The sequence below is a fragment of the Jaminaea rosea genome (assembly GCF_003144245.1).
Source record: "Jaminaea rosea strain MCA 5214 unplaced genomic scaffold BDZ90scaffold_14, whole genome shotgun sequence".
NCBI classification, from domain to species: domain Eukaryota; kingdom Fungi; phylum Basidiomycota; class Exobasidiomycetes; order Microstromatales; genus Jaminaea; species Jaminaea rosea.
In genome coordinates this window covers 408,818-429,119 of record NW_020289988.1, presented here as the reverse complement: position 1 = coordinate 429,119, position 20,302 = coordinate 408,818, and the positions used below count along the sequence as shown (strand labels likewise).

General features: G+C 59.9%; 8 protein-coding genes across 8 annotated transcripts; 5 read left to right on the top strand and 3 right to left on the bottom strand.

Moving 5' to 3' along the window:
- The first annotated feature begins 7 nt into the window (after nt 1-7).
- Nucleotides 8-2,320, top strand: BDZ90DRAFT_281457 (hypothetical protein). The gene is made up of 2 exons (XM_025509361.1): nt 8-506; nt 572-2,320. Exons 1-2 carry the CDS (start codon nt 70-72, stop codon nt 2,271-2,273), a joined length of 2,139 nt encoding a protein of 712 aa, XP_025360253.1. The 5' UTR covers nt 8-69; the 3' UTR covers nt 2,274-2,320.
- Nucleotides 2,321-2,494: 174 nt separating this feature from the next.
- BDZ90DRAFT_234073 (hypothetical protein) lies at nt 2,495-4,295 on the top strand. Its single transcript, XM_025506886.1, has one exon. The coding sequence runs from the start codon at nt 2,661-2,663 to the stop codon at nt 4,266-4,268; it is 1,608 nt and encodes a 535-aa protein (XP_025360252.1). The 5' UTR covers nt 2,495-2,660; the 3' UTR covers nt 4,269-4,295.
- A 240-nt stretch (nt 4,296-4,535) lies between these two features.
- On the top strand, nt 4,536-5,546 carry BDZ90DRAFT_268033 (hypothetical protein). Its single transcript, XM_025508716.1, has one exon. The coding sequence runs from the start codon at nt 4,552-4,554 to the stop codon at nt 5,530-5,532; it is 981 nt and encodes a 326-aa protein (XP_025360251.1). The 5' UTR covers nt 4,536-4,551; the 3' UTR covers nt 5,533-5,546.
- A 12-nt stretch (nt 5,547-5,558) lies between these two features.
- On the bottom strand, nt 5,559-11,092 carry BDZ90DRAFT_234072 (hypothetical protein). The gene has a single exon (XM_025506885.1). It carries the CDS (start codon nt 10,819-10,821, stop codon nt 5,743-5,745), a length of 5,079 nt encoding a protein of 1,692 aa, XP_025360250.1. The 5' UTR covers nt 10,822-11,092; the 3' UTR covers nt 5,559-5,742.
- A 56-nt stretch (nt 11,093-11,148) lies between these two features.
- BDZ90DRAFT_70115 (hypothetical protein) lies at nt 11,149-12,465 on the top strand. The gene has a single exon (XM_025509791.1). It carries the CDS (start codon nt 11,367-11,369, stop codon nt 12,318-12,320), a length of 954 nt encoding a protein of 317 aa, XP_025360249.1. The 5' UTR covers nt 11,149-11,366; the 3' UTR covers nt 12,321-12,465.
- BDZ90DRAFT_223095 (DUF1000-domain-containing protein) lies at nt 12,394-12,982 on the bottom strand (the record flags this gene model as incomplete). Its single annotated transcript, XM_025504559.1, has 2 exons — nt 12,394-12,566; nt 12,631-12,982. 2 exons carry the CDS (start codon nt 12,980-12,982, stop codon nt 12,394-12,396), a joined length of 525 nt encoding a protein of 174 aa, XP_025360248.1.
- Nucleotides 12,983-13,328: 346 nt separating this feature from the next.
- On the top strand, nt 13,329-14,428 carry BDZ90DRAFT_70045 (hypothetical protein). The gene has a single exon (XM_025509789.1). The coding sequence runs from the start codon at nt 13,354-13,356 to the stop codon at nt 14,149-14,151; it is 798 nt and encodes a 265-aa protein (XP_025360247.1). The 5' UTR covers nt 13,329-13,353; the 3' UTR covers nt 14,152-14,428.
- Nucleotides 14,108-20,287, bottom strand: BDZ90DRAFT_234070 (hypothetical protein). Its single transcript, XM_025506884.1, has one exon. It carries the CDS (start codon nt 19,997-19,999, stop codon nt 14,300-14,302), a length of 5,700 nt encoding a protein of 1,899 aa, XP_025360246.1. The 5' UTR covers nt 20,000-20,287; the 3' UTR covers nt 14,108-14,299.
- Between the last annotated feature and the right edge of the window lie 15 nt (nt 20,288-20,302).

The window sequence follows — 20,302 nt, the reverse complement described above, 5'->3', positions numbered from 1 at the left end:
GACTTGCTCGCCCGCTCTTCCCGTCCAAACCATCACCACACGACCCATCGTCCATCAACATCGCCAAGCATGGCCTCACAGGTCTCGGCACCCGCCCGTCGCCCACCCCGCTTATCACGCTGGACAGGCAATTTCCTCCGCTTCTCCCTTCTCCCCGTCATAGCTCTAGGTGTACCAGCGTGGCCGCTCCTCGCAATCTCGTGCGCCATCCCCTTTGTCAGCCTCGTGACCATCCCGCTCTTCCTCCTCTTGTCACTCCTCCTCGTCTATTCGCTGTCATGGTTCACATACCTCGTCCTCGCGCAAGCCGATGCGCCACATGCGGACTCGACGTTTAACAGGGTGCTGCCCTTCTTGCCTTACTCACCTCTCAAGTGCTTGAAGGTGACGTGGGCGGGTCTCCTCTATTCGAGCACGGCGGTTAGGCTTGTATTGCCTGCGGTTCTGGACTGGAGCTATAGGAGGGTGATGGTCCTGGGTACGACGGCGGGAGCTGCAGTAGTCAAGTGAGTGCGCAGCGAGGACCGAGATGGCGTTGGATTCTCAAGGCTGACTGCCCTTTCCTCCGCAGAGAGGCGATCCCGTACGGCCCCGCAGGCTCAGACAAGCGCCTAGACGTCTATCTCCCTCCAGCACGCAGCAATGCCCCCTCCGCGGTTCCCTCCCCTGATCGACCCCGCAAGTCCACCTCCTTCGGTAAGCGACATCGCAAGCACTCGACCCTCTTCAATGAGCCACCTCCCGCCGTCGGTCCAGATGGTTCCATGCTCGACCATCATCCCGACGCCTCATCGCACTCCCCTCACGCGCCCAATCGCCCGCAGCGAGGAGCAGCAGTCATCGTCTTCCTCCCCAGCGCCATCCCGCCTATTCTGTGGACAAACAAGCGCAAGACCTACCTCCAACTCGCGCTGCGTCTGCGCCGAATGGGCCACTGTGTCGTCATTCCAGACCTCGCCTACTTTCCCGAATCGCGTATTCGCGAGTCCATTATTGACGTGCGACTCGTCCTCAATTGGGTGGGGGAGAACATCGCCCGCTTCGGTGGGGATCCGGAACGCATCCATCTCATGGGGCATGGATTATCCGCTCACCTTGCGCTTCTGACCCTCACGCAAGAGGCAATTGTGCTCAGTCGCGAAGGTATCCTGGAGGCGCAGGCGTACAGAGATAAGCAGAAGGCGGCGATCGAGGAGAGATGGCAGAAGGAGGAAGAGGACAGGCGAAGATACACGGCAGCAGCAGCCGCAAGGGCTGCGAGCAGTAGCTTGCCTTCGAGCCCACCCAGAAAGATGAAGGTGGCGGGCTCGTCCAAGGCGCATCCAGACGTCAACGACGCCGATGAAGAGGACGAGGGCTCTGCCAACAACTCCGGCGGCGCAGGCGGGAACGCTTGGGTAGACGAGCCTACCTCGGTGGAGGAGAGCGCCTCCACCGGCCTGGCTCCAGGTATAGTCCTCCCCGCCTCTTCGCCATTCAAGTCCAAGTCATCCGTGAACGAGAGCACGGCTCGTGCAACCAAACGCTTAGCAAAGCAGATGGATGCCCTCGGCACAGACGGGGCCGGTGAGCAGACCTATCCTCCCTCGCCAGCTGCTCCCTCCCCCTCTGGCTCTCATACGCCCGCTGGCGGGATGATGGGTTTCCCCACCACACCCGGATCAGCGACCAGCAGGAGAGAGCGTTACCTCTCCTCCCAGCAGAAGCGTTGGTCCCGCGACCTCTCTCCCTCCCGTGGAGACGACGAGATTGACCCGCAGGAGGACAGCGACGATAACCTGCTAGACATCCCCATCCCCAACGGGCTACGTCGCGTCAACATCTATGCGCCAGAGATAGACGTCCCTCCTGTGGCGGGTCTGATCCTCTTTTCCGGTATCAGCGACGTCATCAAGGGGTTCCGCAACGAGACCGAGCGCGGCATTGAAGACTTGAGCGTGCTGCGTCGCTCTTGCGGGCCCAGCCACACGTCATGTCTACTGCACTCCCCCGCCCACCTGCTATACGCAGCCAAGAACCTAGTGGACCCAACCTTACTGCCGCCCAAGGTCCTTCTCGTTCACGGAGGACAAGACGCCGTCGTTCCCATCGAGCAGAGCACCCTTCTCAAGACTCTCCTGGTGGGAATCGGCGTCGGGCACGTGAGGCTGAGGGCGTACAGGAAGTTGGGACATGTGGAGAGCGTGGCTTGTTTGTTCTTGGGGATGAACAGGGGACTCAAGAGGTATATGCGCATGGTGCAGAGGGACTTGGATGATTTCCTCGAAGCGTAGATGAGAGGGGATGCTGAGTGAGTGAATGAGTGTAGATAGATACCGGGCCGCGAGGCTGAAGCGAATAGATGGCCGTGATAACTCGGCTTCTCGTTACGGCTCGAACTGCGCTTAGCCGCAGTCTCTCCGGCGCGCTCTGCTCGCTACCAGACGTCAACGACGCCTCGTGTGAGACAAAGTGACACAGTGACGCGTCGCAGCTTGTTTTGGTGTTGCGTAGGATCCTCTCATGGTGAAACACAACTTCCAAGATGTCTCGCGAGCAAATAAGCTTGCGCTCGGAGCCAACATCGAAAGGAGGCGGATGGATGCTGTGCGCCTTACAATACCCTCACCGTCGCCACCATACACACCTCCTCCTCCTCTTCTCGACCGTTCACAACAGCGATGTACTCGACGCAACGAAGAGCGGCTAATTCGGCCGCTGCGCCCTCTTTCAGCAGCTATCGCTACCCTCGCTCGCGGGTTGCCAACTACCAGCATCGCAATCTTCACCATCCCGGCGAGCCGCAGGGCCTTGCGCCCGTCTTTGGAAACTGGGACCACGACGTGACCATCTCCAATTCGCGCCTCGAGAGCGTCCTGCCTGCAGCGCCTCCCTCGACGTTTATGCCGCGAGAGCGAGAGCAGCCGGGCTCACAGCGTCAGCCTCAGCCTCAGCCTGAGCCGCAACACCAGGCACAGCCTGCTGCTCAATCCGAGCCTGAGTCTCTCATCCACCTCGCACCTCTACGGCATACCGGCGTTGGCGCGCGTCCGCTCAGCCCCACCCTCGATCCCGTGGAAGCTTTGCGTCGTCTTCGCGAGACGAGCGAGGAGTATAGCCCCAAGAGCGAGCCCATCCCAGCAGGAGTGGGAGCACCATCCCGATGGGGGACGCTGCAGACTTCTCCTGACATGGTGGCTTCCTTTGCTGCCGTCGAGGCGCAAGAGCCTGAATGTAGGAGCGTGGACGCATGGGGCACTGGTCATGACGCGGCAAGCACGAGGAACACGCCCGACAGTCCTCCTACGCATGCGCTGCAACACGACTTGACCTGGTCGCACTACCATCACTCGACGCTGCTCGACTTCTGTGCGAACGCTCCTTCAGCAGGGGTCAGCGTGGCAAGCCAAGCTCACTTCCAACCTGCTCGCCGATACAGACCCGAACATGGGTACGATTGGCGACCTCACCGCCAGCGATGGGCTGGCGAACACCAAGATGACAGGTCGAGTACCATCGCCCCTCGCCATCGCACGACTGGAGCAATCAGTCCTGACGCCCATCATCAATGTGCTCCTCCCGCCTCTCCAGCTACGCGCCCGCCCATCTGGCCGTCCCTCGTTCTGCCTTTCTTCAATCCAGCGCTGCCAACTCCTGTGCCGCACATCGCTTCGCCGAGCTCAGGGTACATGCCCCTGCCCACGCCTCTCTCCCCGAGGGAAGAGATTCCCTGCGGCTACACGCCGGATGGGCATCCGATCTACTGTGTGAACAAGCTCTGCGAGATATATGGCCATGTCAAGGTGCGCGAGGCGAATGGGAGCGGGGCATTGGCGAGGATATACGCGTTGTGGGGGACTTATTGGAATCGGGTTCAACGGAGAGCGAAGTGGAGAGCAGAGGATCTCTTCTGGCCACTGAAGAGTGGATACGAGACGCTAGGTGCTGGGCCTGGCGAGGAGACGCAGTCACAGTCGCAGCTGGAGTCGCATCTGCAACCTCAGCCACTGTCTCAGCCTGAAGCGCAGCCTCAGGTAGAGATGCAGCCCCCTCCCCAATCGCAGCCTGAGCCTCAAGCTTCACCTCAGCATCAGCCCCATGCGCAAAATGATTCTCAAGCTTCTCCTCAGCCCGAAGAGCAGCAACAGAAGTGGCAGTATCGTGCTGACGAGGAGGAAGACGTCCAGATCTTCTTTTGGCAAAGGGTTCTCGAGCGCGAGAGGTCCTACTGGGACAGGAAGCCCGCGCTGGTCATGCCTGAGAGGTATCGGGCTTGCGACCTTTCGTGATGTTCCAGAGAATAGCGCGTCTTTGCCATCGAAATATGATCATCTTCTAAGCCGATCCTTGGTCTCTACGCTCATCTGTGCGGATCCAAATACAGTCTGTGACGTATTGTGACGGGCGGAAGCAATCGACGCGCCCCATCAACGCGTCGCCAGCTCGGTACCAATTCCTTATATTTCAGTCGGGACCAAGATGTCGGCGGGGCCAAATGATGAACTCGAGCAGCGATCTCCCCCTCTTGCCTCTTCCTTTCCCTCCCCACCGCTAATTGCAACTCGATCCGCCATGTCGAGCTTGAGTACCCCTCCCCTTCCGCAGAACTTCGCCGACATAATGGCCGCAATAACCAGACCCGAAGGCGAAAGCCCGTCCTCCATTCCCTCGCCTCCGTCTAGCCTGCGCCAGCCTACTCCAACGAGCGAGGTCTACCCCTTCTCCACATGGGTCAGGGACCAAGCTATCAGCCAAGAGAGGAGGGCCGCTTTCCCAATTCCTCCTCGGTCCGCGTCTCCCCTTCGCTCCGCAGAGGAGGCTCGCAACGTTGGTCAACCTCGCTTCGACGAGCCCGGCCGTGGCCCACTCCACCGCGTCGCAGCACGCTACAATCCCTACTCGCACCGAAATCGTAGCTCGCTGTACCACGCGTCAAGCTCGATGGAGCTCGACGAGGACCGCGCAGCATACTGGAAGGGATATGCTGAGGGCGCACGCACCGCAAGCGACGGCATACCGGTAGCATACGTCGGAAGCAGGCTCCGCCTCGCCCGTGACATGCGCCAGGTCTTGCAAGAGCACCTCGACGAGGCGCGCCTCGAGGTCGAGGCCCTTCGCGTCCAGAATGCAACGCTCAGCGGGGAGAGGGAGGAGCTCGCGTGGAAGAATGGCGAGCTTGAGGAGCAGCTCGAGGAGGTGAGGAAGCAAAGGGACCAGGCCGAGACGTGGGGACTGGCCAATCAACAAGCCCTCCTTGCCGAGGGCAGGGAGCACACTCGCCTTCAGACGGAGCGCTTTGCGACGTACGAGGAGCTCCAAAGCGTGCAGGAGGAAAGAGACGAGGCGCTGGTCAAGATTTCAGGCTTGGAGGAGCAGAACAAAGAGCTGCAGCAAGACGATGAGGCCCTGTGGGACTTCTTTGAGAAGAGTACAAAATTGTTCCGCGAGACCACTGGGGTCATCTTCAGCCGAGGATCACCTGGCCATGGCAACGGCCAGACGACTATGGGGTGCCATGATGAGGAGGCCGACATGTACGACGCGTGCGACTAAGGCCGAGAGCAAAGTATCGAGTCGCGTTCGAGTGTCTCATGAATCATATTTCATCTACTCAATGAATCTCATCGCGAATGAAAGCATCGAAGTATCAGCGACATAGCGTGAGAGAAAGTCCATCCTCGCCCGCGCCTAGGATTGCTCCCACTGTGAGAAGGTCACAGCATTCCACCGCCTTTCCGCATCCCTCCTCGCGACATCCTCGCCCTACGCGATGCGACTCTCGCCCCTTCTCGAATCTCTTCTCGCCTCCCTCCTCTCCTCCCTCGCTCGAAGCCTCGCATCACGCTCTTCGTCGCTCATGCCCGTCCTCGCAGGCGCCTTCTCCCTGCACATCGGACAGCTCTTGGCATCCTTGGCCCATCGCTTGAGGCACTTCTCATGGAAGGAATGGCGCCCGCACCACGACTCGGCAAGCAGATCTGTGCTCGCATACTCGTCGAGACAGATCGGACAGTGTGGGCCCACGTCGTAGGTGGGGGCCGAGGACGAGGTGGCGGAGAGAGATGAGGGCGCGACAGACGTCGATTGAGAGTCGGCGCGGGCACGATGCACTGGACAATTGCAATCGCATGCCTTGCCCTTGCCCTTGATGTCGATCTTGACCGGCTCCGGATCAGCGGTAGCGTCCTCTGGAGCTGCCTTGCCTTCCCTGGCAGCAGCGGCAGCCTGAGCCTGTCCGAAAGTGAAGACCTTCAACTCTTCTACCACGCGCCGCGATGTTCCTCTTGGCCTCGCCTCGCCCAAGGTCCTACCGAGGTGGAGCAGCTGCTCATAAGAGTCCAAGTGTGCAAAGTCGTCATCGTCGATGTAGTTTGCCGGATCCGCCGCTGCAGAGCCTGCGGCCGCAGAGTGTCCATGGTTGAGGACGCGGTGAAGCTCATCAGGTGAGAAGAGATCGTAATTCTGCCTGTGCATCTGCGAGAGGAACTCCCGCTCGCTGTGTCGAGTCTCGCCTCCTCGACCGGCACCACTGCTAGACGCGGCAGAAGCAAATTCGGCTGTCACCCCGTCCCAGATTTGCTGACCAAAAGCACGGCCGAGCTCGCGAGCCGGGTCATCGGGAGGAGGAAGGCCGCCACTAAGACGCTCTCGTGCGAGGAAGCGACGCAGTTGTGCGTACTCGCGGCCGAAGTGGGCAAGGCGACGTGAGTGGGCGTCTGCGGCGTGGTCGCGGGAGGTCGAGGCGGTAGTGCGACGCAGACTGGAGGCAGTACCGACACTTGCTCCACTGTCGTTGGCATTGCTGTTCCTGCTGGCTGCGATGCGATTCTCCGGCCGATTGTAGAACCCAGCAAAGCCGTCCGTCAGCTGACCGTACCTGCGCGACCCACTCAGAGAGGCTGCGGATCTTGGAGTCGCAGCCGTGCGCATCCCCGCAGCGTTTGGTCTCGAGCTTGTTGAAGCAGCCTGTGGTGGTACCTCTCTCGTCCTGTCCGGCCAAGGGCGCATACCTGCAGCCCTGCGCGTCTCGTTGCCGCTTTGAATAGCCCATTGCGCCACGTCATCTGCAGAGAAAGGAAGTTCCGGCGAAGCAGACCTCTCCGCTCGTTGAAAGGGAGGGGAATCGGCCACGTAGGATGGTGAGATCGTGCTGTTGCGGGATCTGCGCAGTGAGTTGGTGCTAGCAGAGGCAGAGCCTGGTTCGCGTGCCTCCTGTCCTGAGGAGCGTCCGAGGTAAAAGAAGTGAGGCTCCCGGTCGTCTGTAATTCTGCCCGCAGCGGCACCGAGACTGGCAGTGGGAGTCGTTGGAGACCGCGCACGCGGCTCATCATGATCGGCAAAGTCAAAGTACTCGAGACGCCAGTCTAAGACTCTACCCTCAGCATGACTGGCGTCGTTGCTCCTATGCCCACTCTGCACGTCCTGACCTCCTTCAGCGGCGGCCCCCCTGCTAGCCTGCTGGTCGCCTCTGAGCGGCTCCGTTTGAGCGACGCTACTGCTCTCAGCCGCTGCGCCTCGATCAAGGCTGGCCTCGCGAGCATCGCCTGTATGAATCCTCACAGCAACCCTGTCCAAGTCATGTGGAGTCTGCATGCTCAGCCTGACGCCGTCCCTCTCTTGCTCGGCTACGGGAGCCGTGGCTGCGCTTCTGCCTCGCTGCTGCTGCTGCTGCTGCTCAAGCTGAGGCTGAGGCTGGGGCTGGGGCTGGCCAGGCCAAGCCTCAGCAGCGGCGGCGAGGCGCTGGTGTTGACGATGCATCAATCCGCTCATGGAGAGCCCTGCGTCAGGGTTGGGCCTGGATCGCCCTGGATCCACTGCATCGGCGCGAGGAGGAGCAGGTTGAGGGCCAAGCACCGGAACAGGACGTCTCCCGTCCCAGATGGACGAGGGCAGGATGCCTGAGTCGCGAGAGTAGGAGCGAGGACGATTGACAGGGTTCGAAGAGGATGACGACGATGACGATGAAGGTTCCAGCCCAGCGGAGACCATACCCCAGCGACGCAGTCGCGAGGAAGGACTTGGACTTCGCGACGGCTGCACGGTACGATGAGTTTGATACGTGCGCTCCATCTGCGGGGCGAAGAGGTCGAGCCTGGCAGTTGAAGAGGCAGAAGCACTCGGCTGAGGTGCTACGGAAGATGGTTCCTGGTCCTGCGTAGCCCCAATCCTCAAAGAGCGTAGGCGAGGCGTTGACTCGCTATCCCTCCTCCCTGAGGTCTCCATAGCCTGTTGCGCAATGAAGTTGCCGGCTGCGCCGCTTGTCTGGGGTGGACGAGGCACTGAGTCTATCGGCGTGAAGCTCGAAGAGGTAGAGATCGAGGTTGCAGCTGAATTGTCTGGCTGATCACGTTGCAAGCTCGGAAGCGACAGAGGCAGAAGAGGAGGGCGTGACAATGACGTTGAAGCTGGCAAAAAGCGATGAGCCCTACTGCTATCTTGAGCCTCGGTAGCGGATGAAGGGAGAGGTGATCCGATCGTATCTCCTCGACCTTCTCTCTGCTGATGCGTGGTGTCCACAGGTGCCTCTCGGCGCTCAGCTCCAAACGGCGATCCGAAAGGCGACGTAGCCCTCAAATCCGGCAGGCGCGGCGCTGACCATGGCTGTTGCCCGAGATGGGATCGAGGCTGCGACTGAGACTGTGACAAGGGCGTGTTCACTGGGAGTGAAGGTGGACCCCGACGTTCCGCCGGCACCCCCTGTACGTGCAGCTCGGATGTGAGCTCCAGACGCGGGTCTTGCAGATTCATTGAGAGGGGACGGTGGTGTGGTGCAATGCTCGTAGGTGAGGGCATTGATGGAGCACTCGTGCCACCGGTGCTGGCGGCGCTGTCCACCGAAGAGGAGGAGGAGGTAGCTCTACGTTCCTGAAGTACCTGTAGAGCGCTGCGACGCCTGGCGCGTTCTGAATGATCAGAGGCCGCGAAATCCTCGCTGCGCCCCTGAATGGGATTGTGAGTCATGGCGACTTCGCGATCCGAAGCTGGCGAGGGCAAGAATGATGAAGTAGTCGTGATCCCACTGCTCACAACCTCCTGGGCAGCCTCCTCGAAAATATCGTACTCTGGCCAGTTCTCCTCCGCGGTAGCGAAGCTCTGATCGCCGTCCTCAGCCCTCGTAGATTCATTGTCCTCGCCGACTGCATCATCGCGCGCAGCTTCTGCCTCACTCTGCGCAGCCTCAGCCTCTCCCACGGCCCTTGCAATCCTCCTCCTCTGGTCCTGCAGCATGTTCGCCACTGCAGTGAGACTCTCCCTGGCCTCACCAGCAGGGCGAGTCGGGGGCTCTGGGTCTGTTCCGCGGCTGCTGCTCCCCGTCGCCGCCAGAATGCTCGGCGAAGCTGCGCTTTCTGCGGTGCTTTCGATGTCCGGGTGGGTATGCCTCCAATCCTCCAAATACCGATGAGTGGCGCGCACCTCGTCCTGGAGCTGGGCAAGCTGACGATCCATCTGAGCAGACGCGACACGCAAGCTCGATCCGGAGAGAAGGTTGAGTGAGGCAAGGGAAGGAACCCTCTGTCCCTGTGCTGCTTGCGGTGGGGAAACGCTGCGCTCACGATCGCGACGCTCCGTCAGTTGACTGATGGGAGCGGATGAGCTAGAAGAAGTGGCAGCACGAACTGCCGGCGTGGGAATAGAGATGGCCGAAGACCATGCTGTCGTTGTCGTCACTGCCGCTGGCGGTGTCGCCGGACGGGGAAGGTGCTCTGCATCGGACGGTCTCAGGAAAGGTGGCGAGCTGAGGATAGAGGCAGCAAAGTCTTGGTCTTCCTCTACTCGCGCTTGGGAGTCGCCGTGTTGCGAGCTATGAGGCGCGCTAGCGTCTCTTCCTGCTCCACCTGGGATGGCCAACGCAGGAGGGAAACGCGAGAGGATATGGGAGGAGGGATTGATGGCAGCTGTTGCTGATGAAAGGAGAGAGGGAGGGGGCATACTCCTGGAGAATGGAGAGGGAGACTCGCCACTACTGGAGCTTTCTCCGATCTCTTGCCCAGTCTCTTGCTCCTCTCTCCGCGCAGACCTCTGTCGCTTGTACCTCGACGACGAAGAGGAGACAGTTCGTACCCTCCTGGCCACGCCTTCGGATCCACTGGTAAAGGTACGGCGACGCGTCACCGCGGAGCTAGAGCCTTCGCCGGAGTTATTTACCACGTCACGCAGCTCTACAGTGCGAGACGATGAAGGTAATGCGGTAGGACTGGCATGCGGAGATTCGAGACTGGACGGAGCAATGGCGGCCTCGTCGAAGGAGCGTTTGACCGAGGATGAGCTGGTGTTGGACGAGGAAGGCATGTCGACCACTGATGCCCTGCGTGGGAAGAGAATCTCACTGACGCCGCTTCCGCTGGGCAAGCTGCGGCTCATCATATCTGCGCCGCTGATCGAGTTCGGGTGATGAGATGCATCGCCTCCTTCGCCGCTCGTAGTTGGTCCATCCCCGACCGTTGTACCGCGAACATTCACATCTCGGCTCGCAGTCCGACGACGCAATCCCGTCCCCGTTGAGACAGAGACCGGTTGAGACTGAACCGTGGTCTCAGCGTTGCTAAGCCTGGCCGCCGAGCCGGAGGCGCCTTCGATGGTCTGGCCCCCTCCTCGGCCACGATTGCTGATGACGGATCGATGAGCCGCAGAGACGCGCTCGATTTCGGCGGAGAAAGGCGACAGGTAGTCAGATAGAGCGAGGCGATGGGTGTCGATTTGGACACTGTTCAGGTTGGAGCTGCGTGGTGGCGGCGAGTCCTCATCGTCGCTATCTGCGAGGAAGGGAGGGCTTTCGATGGGGAGATTGATCGTAGGCGTCGCCGCGTTCGGCTGAAGAGAGGTGGTATGGGAGGTAGACATATTGCCGGCTCGATGCTATGCGTTGAGCTCGACGCTGGGGTGGGTCGCTTCACGGGAGGACGAGAGGGTTACGAGTGCGAGCTCGAGCCCCTAGGAGCTAGTTGCTGCGCAACGTCTGCTAGCCTACTTCCTCTCCTTGATGTCAACAGCGATGATATGCTGCTGCGCTTCGATAAATGGTGAGCTGTGATGGTGAAGAGAAGAGAGAAAGGAACCGCTCCTGCCTCCCGCTCCATCCCAGGGGCAAGCCGATTGGATGATGAATGACGGCTTGGGTCTCGTCTCGGATCCAAGGCCTCATCGCGAGGCGGCAGCAGCACAGCTTGACTGTCCTCCACTGCCCTGGCTGCGAGTCGGCGCTCAGCCAAGCCGTCTCGCAGCCAAAATCGACACATTTGAGGGACGCACGGGACACCTGAAATTTGAGACTCGAGGAACGGGCTGCGATTCCGCTCCATTTCCCATCCGCACAACCACACGTCCCTACTCACGACTCTCCTTCAACTTCCATCCGCGCACCATCGTTTTCGACCTGGAGGTCTGGGATGGCCCCTGGTTGGTCCACATACGATGAGGACTACAACAATGATAACGTGCTGGACACATCAGAGCGCAATGCCGCCTCCCTAGATACCGCCCACGACGAGGCATACTGGCGCGAGAAGCTGCACGACTTGGGACAAGAGGACGACATTGATGGGACGACGCGTAGTGCCTACCTACACGACGGTGGCTCTTCGGCGCTGCCTCGTCGATGGCAGCAAGCGGGAGAATTAGATGGCCGAGCGCCTGAGAGGATGGGCGACGAAGAGTATGCCGAGTGGCTGCGCGAGGGCATGGAGAGTCGGCGCCGTAAGCGAGGAAGAGGCGATGATGATGATCGAAGCACGCCGAGGATGAGCCGTCGTCAAGAAGATCGCATCAAGGCAGAGAAGCGCCGAGCTCAAGATGAGGCCAGCGAACGAGCTCAAAGGCGCAAGGCCAAGGCGGAACGCCGCAGGACGAAAGCCGAATGTGAAGAATACCACAACCTGCTCGAGGAGCGCAAGCAATGGGCTCGTCGATGGGCAGAGGCAAAGCGATCAGACAAGAAGGAGGGCTCAACCTACTTCAGCGACATCGCCTGGCCTGTGCGACCACCGAGGGACGACCAGCCACTACGCCTAGACAAGGAGAGCATAGCGTCCTTCCTTGTAGGCGGGCCAGAGGGGGCTCCGGAAGGCTACCCGGACTGGTTGGCTCGTCGACAAAAGAAGGAGGCGAAGCGGCGGAAACATGACACCACAGCGGGTGACGAAGAAGATTCTTCTCCACCCAAAGACCTGCTTCGTACAGCCCTCCTCGTCTTCCACCCCGACCGCTTCTTCTCCTCCCCCCTATACGCCTCACTGAGCGAGGTTGGCCGACAGAAGGCGATGGTGCACGACTGTGTCATCAGAGTGGCGCAGGTGTTGAGCGAGCTGGTCGAGGAGAGGAGGCGAGACAAGCAGGGGAGATGAAGCGGTTTGAGGGCCTCAGATGCTGTACAATAGATGAAAGATGATACAGATTCGTCAGGGCGGTCGTGAGAGTTTATTGGCCAAGCTGGTTGGCTCCAGATTCGGTGCCAGGGACCTTCTTGTGGTCCTTGAGCTGCGGGGTCGCTTCATAGATGAGGTTGGACGGGGCTTCGCGGGTGTAGTTGGTGCTCTCGCCTCGTAGACCGACGTCTGAGCAAGGCAACGAGGGAAGTCGGGGAGGAGCGACTCGCTCGTCAGCTCCATCAAGCCAGTCATAGTCCCTTCCCCTCCTACTCACAGAAGATGGTACTCTTGTCTCCGCCAACACTTCCCCTCACAAAGAGCGTCAAATCCCTCACACTACTGAACCTTGCCACTCTAAGCGGATACTCAACCACGTCCCTCGTTTCGGCCACTTGCTCTAGCACCTGACTCGGCGCTCCCTTGCTCCCAACCTTCATCTCAGCCCTCGCATCCAAATCATCGCCAAAGTCCAAGGGTGGGTCCGCATTCACGAAGAGGGCTATGCTGGTGGGTGTCTCACCCCCTGGCCCTGTCTTGAGAAGTAGACTCTTGAGCTTGCAGGCACCGGAGAAGGGGATACGAAGCACGAGCTGGTCGTCTGCATCGCTGCTCAGTGACTGGGCCTCATCGAGTCGCATGTGCCAGGGCTTGATGACTGAATTGGCAGAGGTGGAGGAGTCGGTATTGAGGGATGAGACTTGGGGGAGATCGATGCAGTTGAAGAGGAGGTCGGAGGGGGACTCGTCTGGTAGGAGATGAGAGTCGTCATCGTGGGAATGGCCATGCCCGTCGTGGCCGTGGCCGTGATGTTCGTGAGAGCAGGACATGATGGCGCTGCGTGAGGATTAGAGGTTAAGATGGAGGTCAATGCGAAATTGAATTCAAGCTTGTTCAAGTCGTGCGTGAGCCAGTTCCGCCCTCGGCTCACTCCCGCCCTGGCTTGGCTCGTCTGTCCGTCCGTCGCTCGCTCAATCTTTGAAATCTCTTCCTTCCCATCACTCCTGCCATCATGACCTCATTTCGCTCCAGTGCAAGGCTGATGCCTTCCTCCTCGTCATCAATAGCATACTCGATGCGAGCGTACACCACTGCATCATCGTCCTCTTCGCCCTCATTATCCTCATCACAGGCAGCACCTCCCCCGCCGAGGAGAAAGCGTGCCCCTCGCACCCTCTCTTCACGACCCGGGGCAGACCTGGTAGGCCCACCAGATCCAGTCAGCAACTTGCGTCCCGTCATCTACGGTAGCGCCTTCACTGCTGTCGAAGCCGAGAGCTCTTCAACCCAACAAGCAGCCTCGACGAGCAACCACGCGCCGCAGCTTGCAAGACAGGAAGTCCACCACCCATACTCGACGTCCGAATTCACGACCACGCCCACTGCTTCATCCTCCCTCCCTTCATCAATATCCTCCTCCCGGTCACGAGCTCTTCGACCACCATCTCCTTACTATCTTTCCCTCCTCTCACGCCTCGAGTCCCTCGAGCTCACCCACCACCTCCTCCGCTCACGATCCGATAAGTTCTCACAACGCTTCTGGTCAGACAACAATCGACGATACACTGCGGCTCTCGATGCCTATAGGAAGCAGCATCAGCCTGAAGGCACAGGAACGGGTGGAGATGAGGCCGTTCTACTTGCTCCGTTCTACTCCGCCTGGCTCGATGCCAACGCTAAGAGGTACCGGGCATACAATGAGCGATTGTGGAGGATGACGAGGGCGGATCTGGGGCCTGCAATCAGGTATGAGGGGATGAGAAGGTGGGTGAGATGTGTCGGATGGTGGGAGAGGATCAAGCCTTGGTAGCTAGGTAACGAGGGCAAGATGGGTATGAAATTGAGGACGATAAATGCACATGGATAGAAGTGAAGTGTGACCGCGCCCAGACATCCCCTTGCCTAATGTACAGCTTCAACCCCCATATCTCCACATTACCCCTTCTCATCAACCCACCTCAATCTGACCACATAGCCGGCCACTGCACCGGCAGTCTCGGGACAGCCGGCGGCCCGTTCCCATCAGCCATGGTAGCGAAAAACTCGTCGTGCTCCGCAAGCACCGCCTCCCATTCCCTCAACCCTTGCGTGGCGTAGACGTGCTGCGATTGAGCGTACCCATTGCGCTGCGCCGTCATCACCTTGGCTTGATCAGCCTGGATCTTGCCACGCTGCTCCTCATCGTGTTCAACGAGATCGTAAGCTGGGCCGGGCAGGATTGAGGTGCGCTTCGAGAAGGCACGAGGCATCCGCGGTGGGGAAGAGGTGGCCGATCCACCTGCGCCGAGGGTCGAGGAAGGAGCAGCGCCTGTCGCGGGTACGACACTCTGGCCTGATTGGAGGTCGAACGTCGTATCCATCGCGATGTTGTCTCCGTGCAGCGTGGGGTCGATGCCCGAGGAGCCGGAGGCGGGGGCGGAAGGGTCAAGGACAGCATTGTGGGCTTGCGGGTTTGGCGGGATGTCAGGCGAATCCAAGTCTGCATCGTCATCGTCGTTGTCGTCTTCATCCCCCATCTCGCCCTCTTCGTCATCATCGTCGCTGAAGTCCATCTCCGAGAGCGATGCCATCTGCTTAAAGCGTGGCCGATTGGAGATCTGCGGACTGTCGTAGCTTCCGCCGAAGCTGGACGTCGATGAACCGGATGGGGAGTCCATGCTGCTCCCGCCACCCTTCTTGCCTCCCTTGCCTCCCAGAGCTCGGAGCCACTTGGCCGCTCGCGACTGTCCCTTGCCACCTGCCACGCGCACACCATTCCCGCCGAACGAGTCTTCCTCGCTGCTGACGAAGCGTCGTCCTCCTGAAGCGCTGCGCCCCTTGTTGTTAGCGAGGATAGGGTCCGGCACACCAATGCCCAGCACACGCTCCGCTTTCGTCATGCCAGCTCCGCCACCGCCGCCGCCACCGCCCTCCCTGGCCCCAGTCGCATTGCCATGCCCGCCGCTTGATACATCCACATTCACGATCGACGGGGTGCGGCGAATTGTACTGACAAAGGAAGGCGGCCTGCGACTAGTCGTCGACTTGGCATCGTCTCCATCCGCCCCTCCTTCGTCCTCATCATCTGCACTCCCCGGACTGACAGGACTCAACTCTTCGTGTCTCTTCCTGATCTCGTCCAGTCTGACATTGAACACCCTCGCGATCTCCACCGCCGTCTTATTTCCCCCACCCACCTCGTCGTCCCCTTGCGCTTGCGGGAAATCCCCGATGCGGGCAAGGCGGAAGACGAGCAGGTGCAGGAAGTAGGCACGGATGGTAAAGGACCAGGAGAGGAAGAGCTTTTGGAAGATACGCGGGTTGAGGAGGATTTCTTCGCAGAAGCGTTTACGGTGGGAGGCGGTGCTGATTAAAACGGCGAAGTTGCTGTAGGAGAAGGCAATTGCACGCATCAGGGCGAGGGCGTGGTCTGCCTTCTCCAGGAGCAAACCCAAAGTGGTGATGACGAAGTTGATATCCACTAGCCCCTCGATGGAGAGCTCTGCTGCATCCATGTGACCTAGCACGCCGTCTAGCCAGTCCAAAAGGCAGAAGACGCCCTGCACGTCGTAGAGGGAGGTGCGTTTCACAAGGCACTTGATGTGCACACCCAACATGGGGACGAAGACCTGGTTGTTCCCAGATGGGGCGCGGACAATGTCCACGATGATTGCCGTGCAGCGTCGATTGGCCGCTTCAAGGTGACGGGGCTTGCCTGCCGTGCTGCCAGAGAGGACGTTGGCCGTCTCGCCTGGATTAAACGTCTTCTGGCTGCTCAGCGTCGTGACCGACAGGATGTCGCGGTTGACCAGCGACAAGCACTTCAGGTGGATGCAGGTAGCCAGGTGAGCGTAGCCCGGCCCACCGAAGAAGAGGGGCGAGATCTTGCGCAATCGTTGCGTGGAGGTGAGAAGACCAGCGAGCTGACGATGGTAGGATCGGCAGAAGGAGAAGAAGAGCTCCGAGTCGTCGGACTGCCAGCGTCTTAGCCAATTTCCGCTCATTTCGACTTGCACCTCCGGCTGACGGACGAGGAAGCGGTCGTCATCATCGCTCTCATCCCCGTCCGCGGGGTTACCTTGGCGCCCAGCTCGGTCCTCGTTGCTTGTTGTGGGCGAGTCGAGCACCTTGAGGTAGGAACGCGCATCGTAAAAGCAATACTCCCTCAGTGTTTCCGGGAAGCTCTCCTTGAATAGCTCAAAGGGGGTGGGTACCACTCTTTCCCAGCCAGCCTCAGCCGCCACCCTTTCAAGCGCAAAGCGATTGATGGGTAATGCGCGTAGCAGTTTGCTCGCCACCCCAGGGACCCGGAAGAAGGCGACCGCCAGCAGCCTGCCGGAGAAGATGAGCGTATTCTGGTAAACGCCCTTCTTGTTCAGCTCTCCGATAGCGTAAAGCAATATGTGACCAAAGGTGCTACCGAACTTGGCCTCATCCATACCATCCTCCTTGAGCGCCTGTGGGCTCAAGTTGCGCGACTCGATGATGCACGCAATACTTTCCAAGATTGCACCACGGTCCGCAGAAGTCTGGACGCGTTGAAGCTCGATCAGAAGGTTGGCAATCCAGTCGAAGAAGAGTCCGCGTCTCGTCTTGGCCGAACGATACTTCCCATCAGTGACGGCAAGGTTGGGCGTCTCTGCCTCCAACGCGAGGAAGGGAAGGAGCACGTTACGGATGAGCGCTCCCTTGTCCATCGCAGCCTGCGTGGGTGAAGCCGAGCTGGAGGGGGAAGCGACTTCCTTGAAGCGGTACAGAGCGGATTCCACTTCGGACCAGGCGGAGGAGGGGAGGAGGGAGCCACGATCTATGTCCGAGTCTGTGGGCGGGAAGGAAGACCGCCCATTCGCCAAGGCGCCAGAGTCCGAGTCGTGGCTATCCTGTGTCGAGTTCTCGAGGGAGCGCAAGCTCAATCGCGTGCCTGATGTGGTGGGTCCGCTAAGTGCCCCGGGGGCTGGGCTCTTCAGGGAATCGACATCGTTCGTCGAAGAGGAGAAGCGGCTCTGATTGACAGTGTCGGAGGGGAGGCCCAAGTAGCCGCCGTTGGTGGGCTTGTCCCGAACTGCTATTCCCTTGCGGTTGAAGCTGAGCGCGCCGGGAGGGATGTACATGCGAGGATCTTGACCGCTGGTGACAGCCGTTTCCGCTTGCTGTGAGCTGCTCGACTGCAGACGTGCCGGTGCCATGACTGCCTCCACTTGCGGAGCTACGCGAGATGTAGCGGATCCTGCAACAGATGGACGACGCTCAGCAGGCGCGGCGCTCTGCGGCGTCGTACTAGCTTGTACTTCTGCGGGCCGCTCGATAGTCTGCGAAGTGCGAGGAGACTCGGCATTGGGCGTGGGAGGGAGGCTCTTGTCCATTGAAGCCGCCGTTGCTGTGCTCACTGGCGCGAGCAGGTCGCTCCTCGTTCCCATGTACGATGCGGGCATCATCGACTGCAGATCACCGAAGTCCGTCGAACGAAGATTGAGGTTGAGGGCGGGGGCAACGTCAATGTCGCCGCTCTGGAACGCAGGTTTGCCGATGGCGTCTCGATCGTAGGGATCTGTGGCGGCTGTTGATGACCCACCGAGATGGTCAGCACTCGTTCCTCTTGACAGACGTCCACCAGCTAGATCGCTCGACACTGTTGGGTCTCCATCAAAACGATCAGAAGGCGAGCGCAGATGCGAAGAGCTGGACGTCTTGTGCGGAGACTCGTTTGAGCTTGATGGTCCACGATCAGAGTATGTGCTCGCAGCTGCGGATGAGGCCGTATTTGAGCGTGAGCGACTGCTCAGCACTGGTCCTGTTGACCCTCCACGCCATGAAGATGCAGGACTGCCCGTTCCTCCAGCCGGTAGGATGGCGGGACCAGGCGACGACGTGCTCTGCGACGCACTACTCCCCATCCTGTGCCCACTACCTCCAATGCTCTTGATCGAGCTGGAGCTTTCCGTCTTTCGCATCCCCATGCCGCTGCGCAGTGAATCACTCGAGACGTATTGCTTCGGCTTCGATCCATAGTCGCTGGCTGTCGGGGCGTGGCTATTCGCTTTGATGCTGCTGTTGCTGCAATTCTTGCTCGAGGAGCCTAGCATCTTACCGAGACGGCCTTTGATACCACCGCTACTCTCCTTCTTCGCAGATTCGTTGAGAGTGTCATAGCTCGTGAAGGTCGAGCCTGGCGTGGTGGACGTTTGTGTAGCGGCGATGCCCGGATCTTCTGATCTCGCAGAGCGGCTCCATGACGATGGCGAAGTAGCAGGCCCACTCTCACTCCTATAATGCGAAGCCTGCGCATCTCCACGGAACCCTGCAGCCGCATCTGCGGCCGACCTGGAGCTCTGTCCCATGCCAGCGGCACGATTGTCCTGCGTCGGCGTGACAGAGCGATTGCGAGTGACGGGGGCGCTGCTGTTGGATGATTGCGAGGAGCGAGGCTTGGCACCAGCATTCGATAGGGCACTGCCGCGACTGCGAAGGGTCGGCGTAGTTTTTCCGCCAAAGACGTCTCCGTTGTCCTGTGACTCTGATTTTGGGGCATCGCGCGAGGAGGTTTGTTGCGGATCTGAGCGACTCCAGTCGGGCCGCCCGCTGAAGTCCTCCGGCAAAGAGGGGCGAGATCGCGTCGCAGGAGAGGGAGCGTACGGGTGAGGAGCAGGCGAAGTATATGGCGTCGTCGTGGTTGCCATAGATCCTGAAGAGTAGGTCAGACTCGACGGCGGGCTTTGCGTGGGTGAAGTGGTCGGCGGTGAGTAGACGAGGTCACGTCTTGCTGCGCTGCTGCTGCTCGTTGCGTGGCTCTGCGAAGAGGAGGCTTGGGAGGAGATGGACCCTTGACGCTGCCCAGACCTCGCTGGCCGGGGCGGCGTGGTATTTGAGGTGGATGAATAGGACGAGTCGCCCGTGTAATCGTTGCTCCCCGCACTCTTGAGTCGATTGCTACCAGCACTGCTGCTTGGTGTGAGCATGTCTCTGCGGTTATCAATCGACGTGGTAGGCGACTGCGAAGCTGTCTGTCGCATCGAGTATGACGAAGAGCTCGGAAGTGAAGATGCTGATGAAGAGGCGCTCATGGTGCCGCTAGTAGCGGCGCCGCTACCGCTACTCGATCCTCTCAGCGGGCTGCTGTACTGACTCGATGTGCTTGTCTCTCCAGCAGCGCCAGCTGATCCGCTACTGCTGGCGACTCTTCTCTGCGAAGGCGAAAGGATGCTCAATTTCTGCCTCGCTCCCGTCGACCCAATGGGAACGAGGAAGTCGCGCTGACTCGATCCCGCAATTCCCATTGCTCCAGCGCCCGAGCCGGCGGATGGGCCTCCTATTCCTCTTTGTGATCCATATCCAGAGGCATTGGATGATCGTGCATGGAGGGAAGATGAGGACGAATCTGAGGACAAGGTATAGAAGGCTGGCCCGCCTACCGCCGTCGAGCCTGCATGTGGCTGATGCTGCGAAGATCTCGAGGGCGACCTGTCGCGAGCAATGTCTGCTTCGGATGGTAGGCCAAATGGGATCGTCTGCGGCTGCTTCTGTTGCCCATCTAGACTGGACGATATGCCCAGTGCGCCAGGCAAAGATGAAGTAGAAGAGTGGGAGAAGGATGGTCGACCCCAAGTGTTGGACGACGAGGAAGAGGCAGAACTACTGCTTGATGGCGGGGCAAAGCGAGCGTATGGATGCTGCCCGCTCATTGCGACTGCCTATCGCCTCCTTCTTCTGCGGCAGTGGTGATGAGATGAGGAACAATCTACTATTGAGCTTGCTTCGATTGCGATGCGTAGAATTGAGGGCAGGCGGCGCGTCTCGTTCGTGCGTTCGTGCGTGCGTGCTCGGCGCTCGAGGTCCGTGCTGCGTCTGTGCTCGAGCCCCTGTGGAAGAGGTTGGCGGTGCAGAACGGAATCGCCGCTATGAGCTGCCAGATGGTTGATCGCTCCTTGTTGTTGTCAAGATGAAGGAGAGAAAGAAGGGCAGCTTGGATCGATCCCGAGGCTCAG

What these genes read in the sequence shown, in the direction of transcription:
- BDZ90DRAFT_70045 (XM_025509789.1), top strand. Translation starts at nt 13,354, where the DNA reads ATGACCTCATTTCGCTCCAGTGCAAGGCTGATGCCTTCCTCCTCGTCA.
- BDZ90DRAFT_234073 (XM_025506886.1), top strand. Translation starts at nt 2,661, where the DNA reads ATGTACTCGACGCAACGAAGAGCGGCTAATTCGGCCGCTGCGCCCTCT.
- BDZ90DRAFT_281457 (XM_025509361.1), top strand. Translation starts at nt 70, where the DNA reads ATGGCCTCACAGGTCTCGGCACCCGCCCGTCGCCCACCCCGCTTATCA. An exon ending in GCGGGAGCTGCAGTAGTCAA is followed by an intron (nt 507 to 571) that starts GTGAGTGCGCAG and finishes TTTCCTCCGCAG; the next exon opens with AGAGGCGATCCCGTACGGCC.
- BDZ90DRAFT_234070 (XM_025506884.1), bottom strand. Translation starts at nt 19,999, where the DNA reads ATGAGCGGGCAGCATCCATACGCTCGCTTTGCCCCGCCATCAAGCAGT.
- BDZ90DRAFT_268033 (XM_025508716.1), top strand. Translation starts at nt 4,552, where the DNA reads ATGTCGAGCTTGAGTACCCCTCCCCTTCCGCAGAACTTCGCCGACATA.
- BDZ90DRAFT_70115 (XM_025509791.1), top strand. Translation starts at nt 11,367, where the DNA reads ATGGCCCCTGGTTGGTCCACATACGATGAGGACTACAACAATGATAAC.
- BDZ90DRAFT_234072 (XM_025506885.1), bottom strand. Translation starts at nt 10,821, where the DNA reads ATGTCTACCTCCCATACCACCTCTCTTCAGCCGAACGCGGCGACGCCT.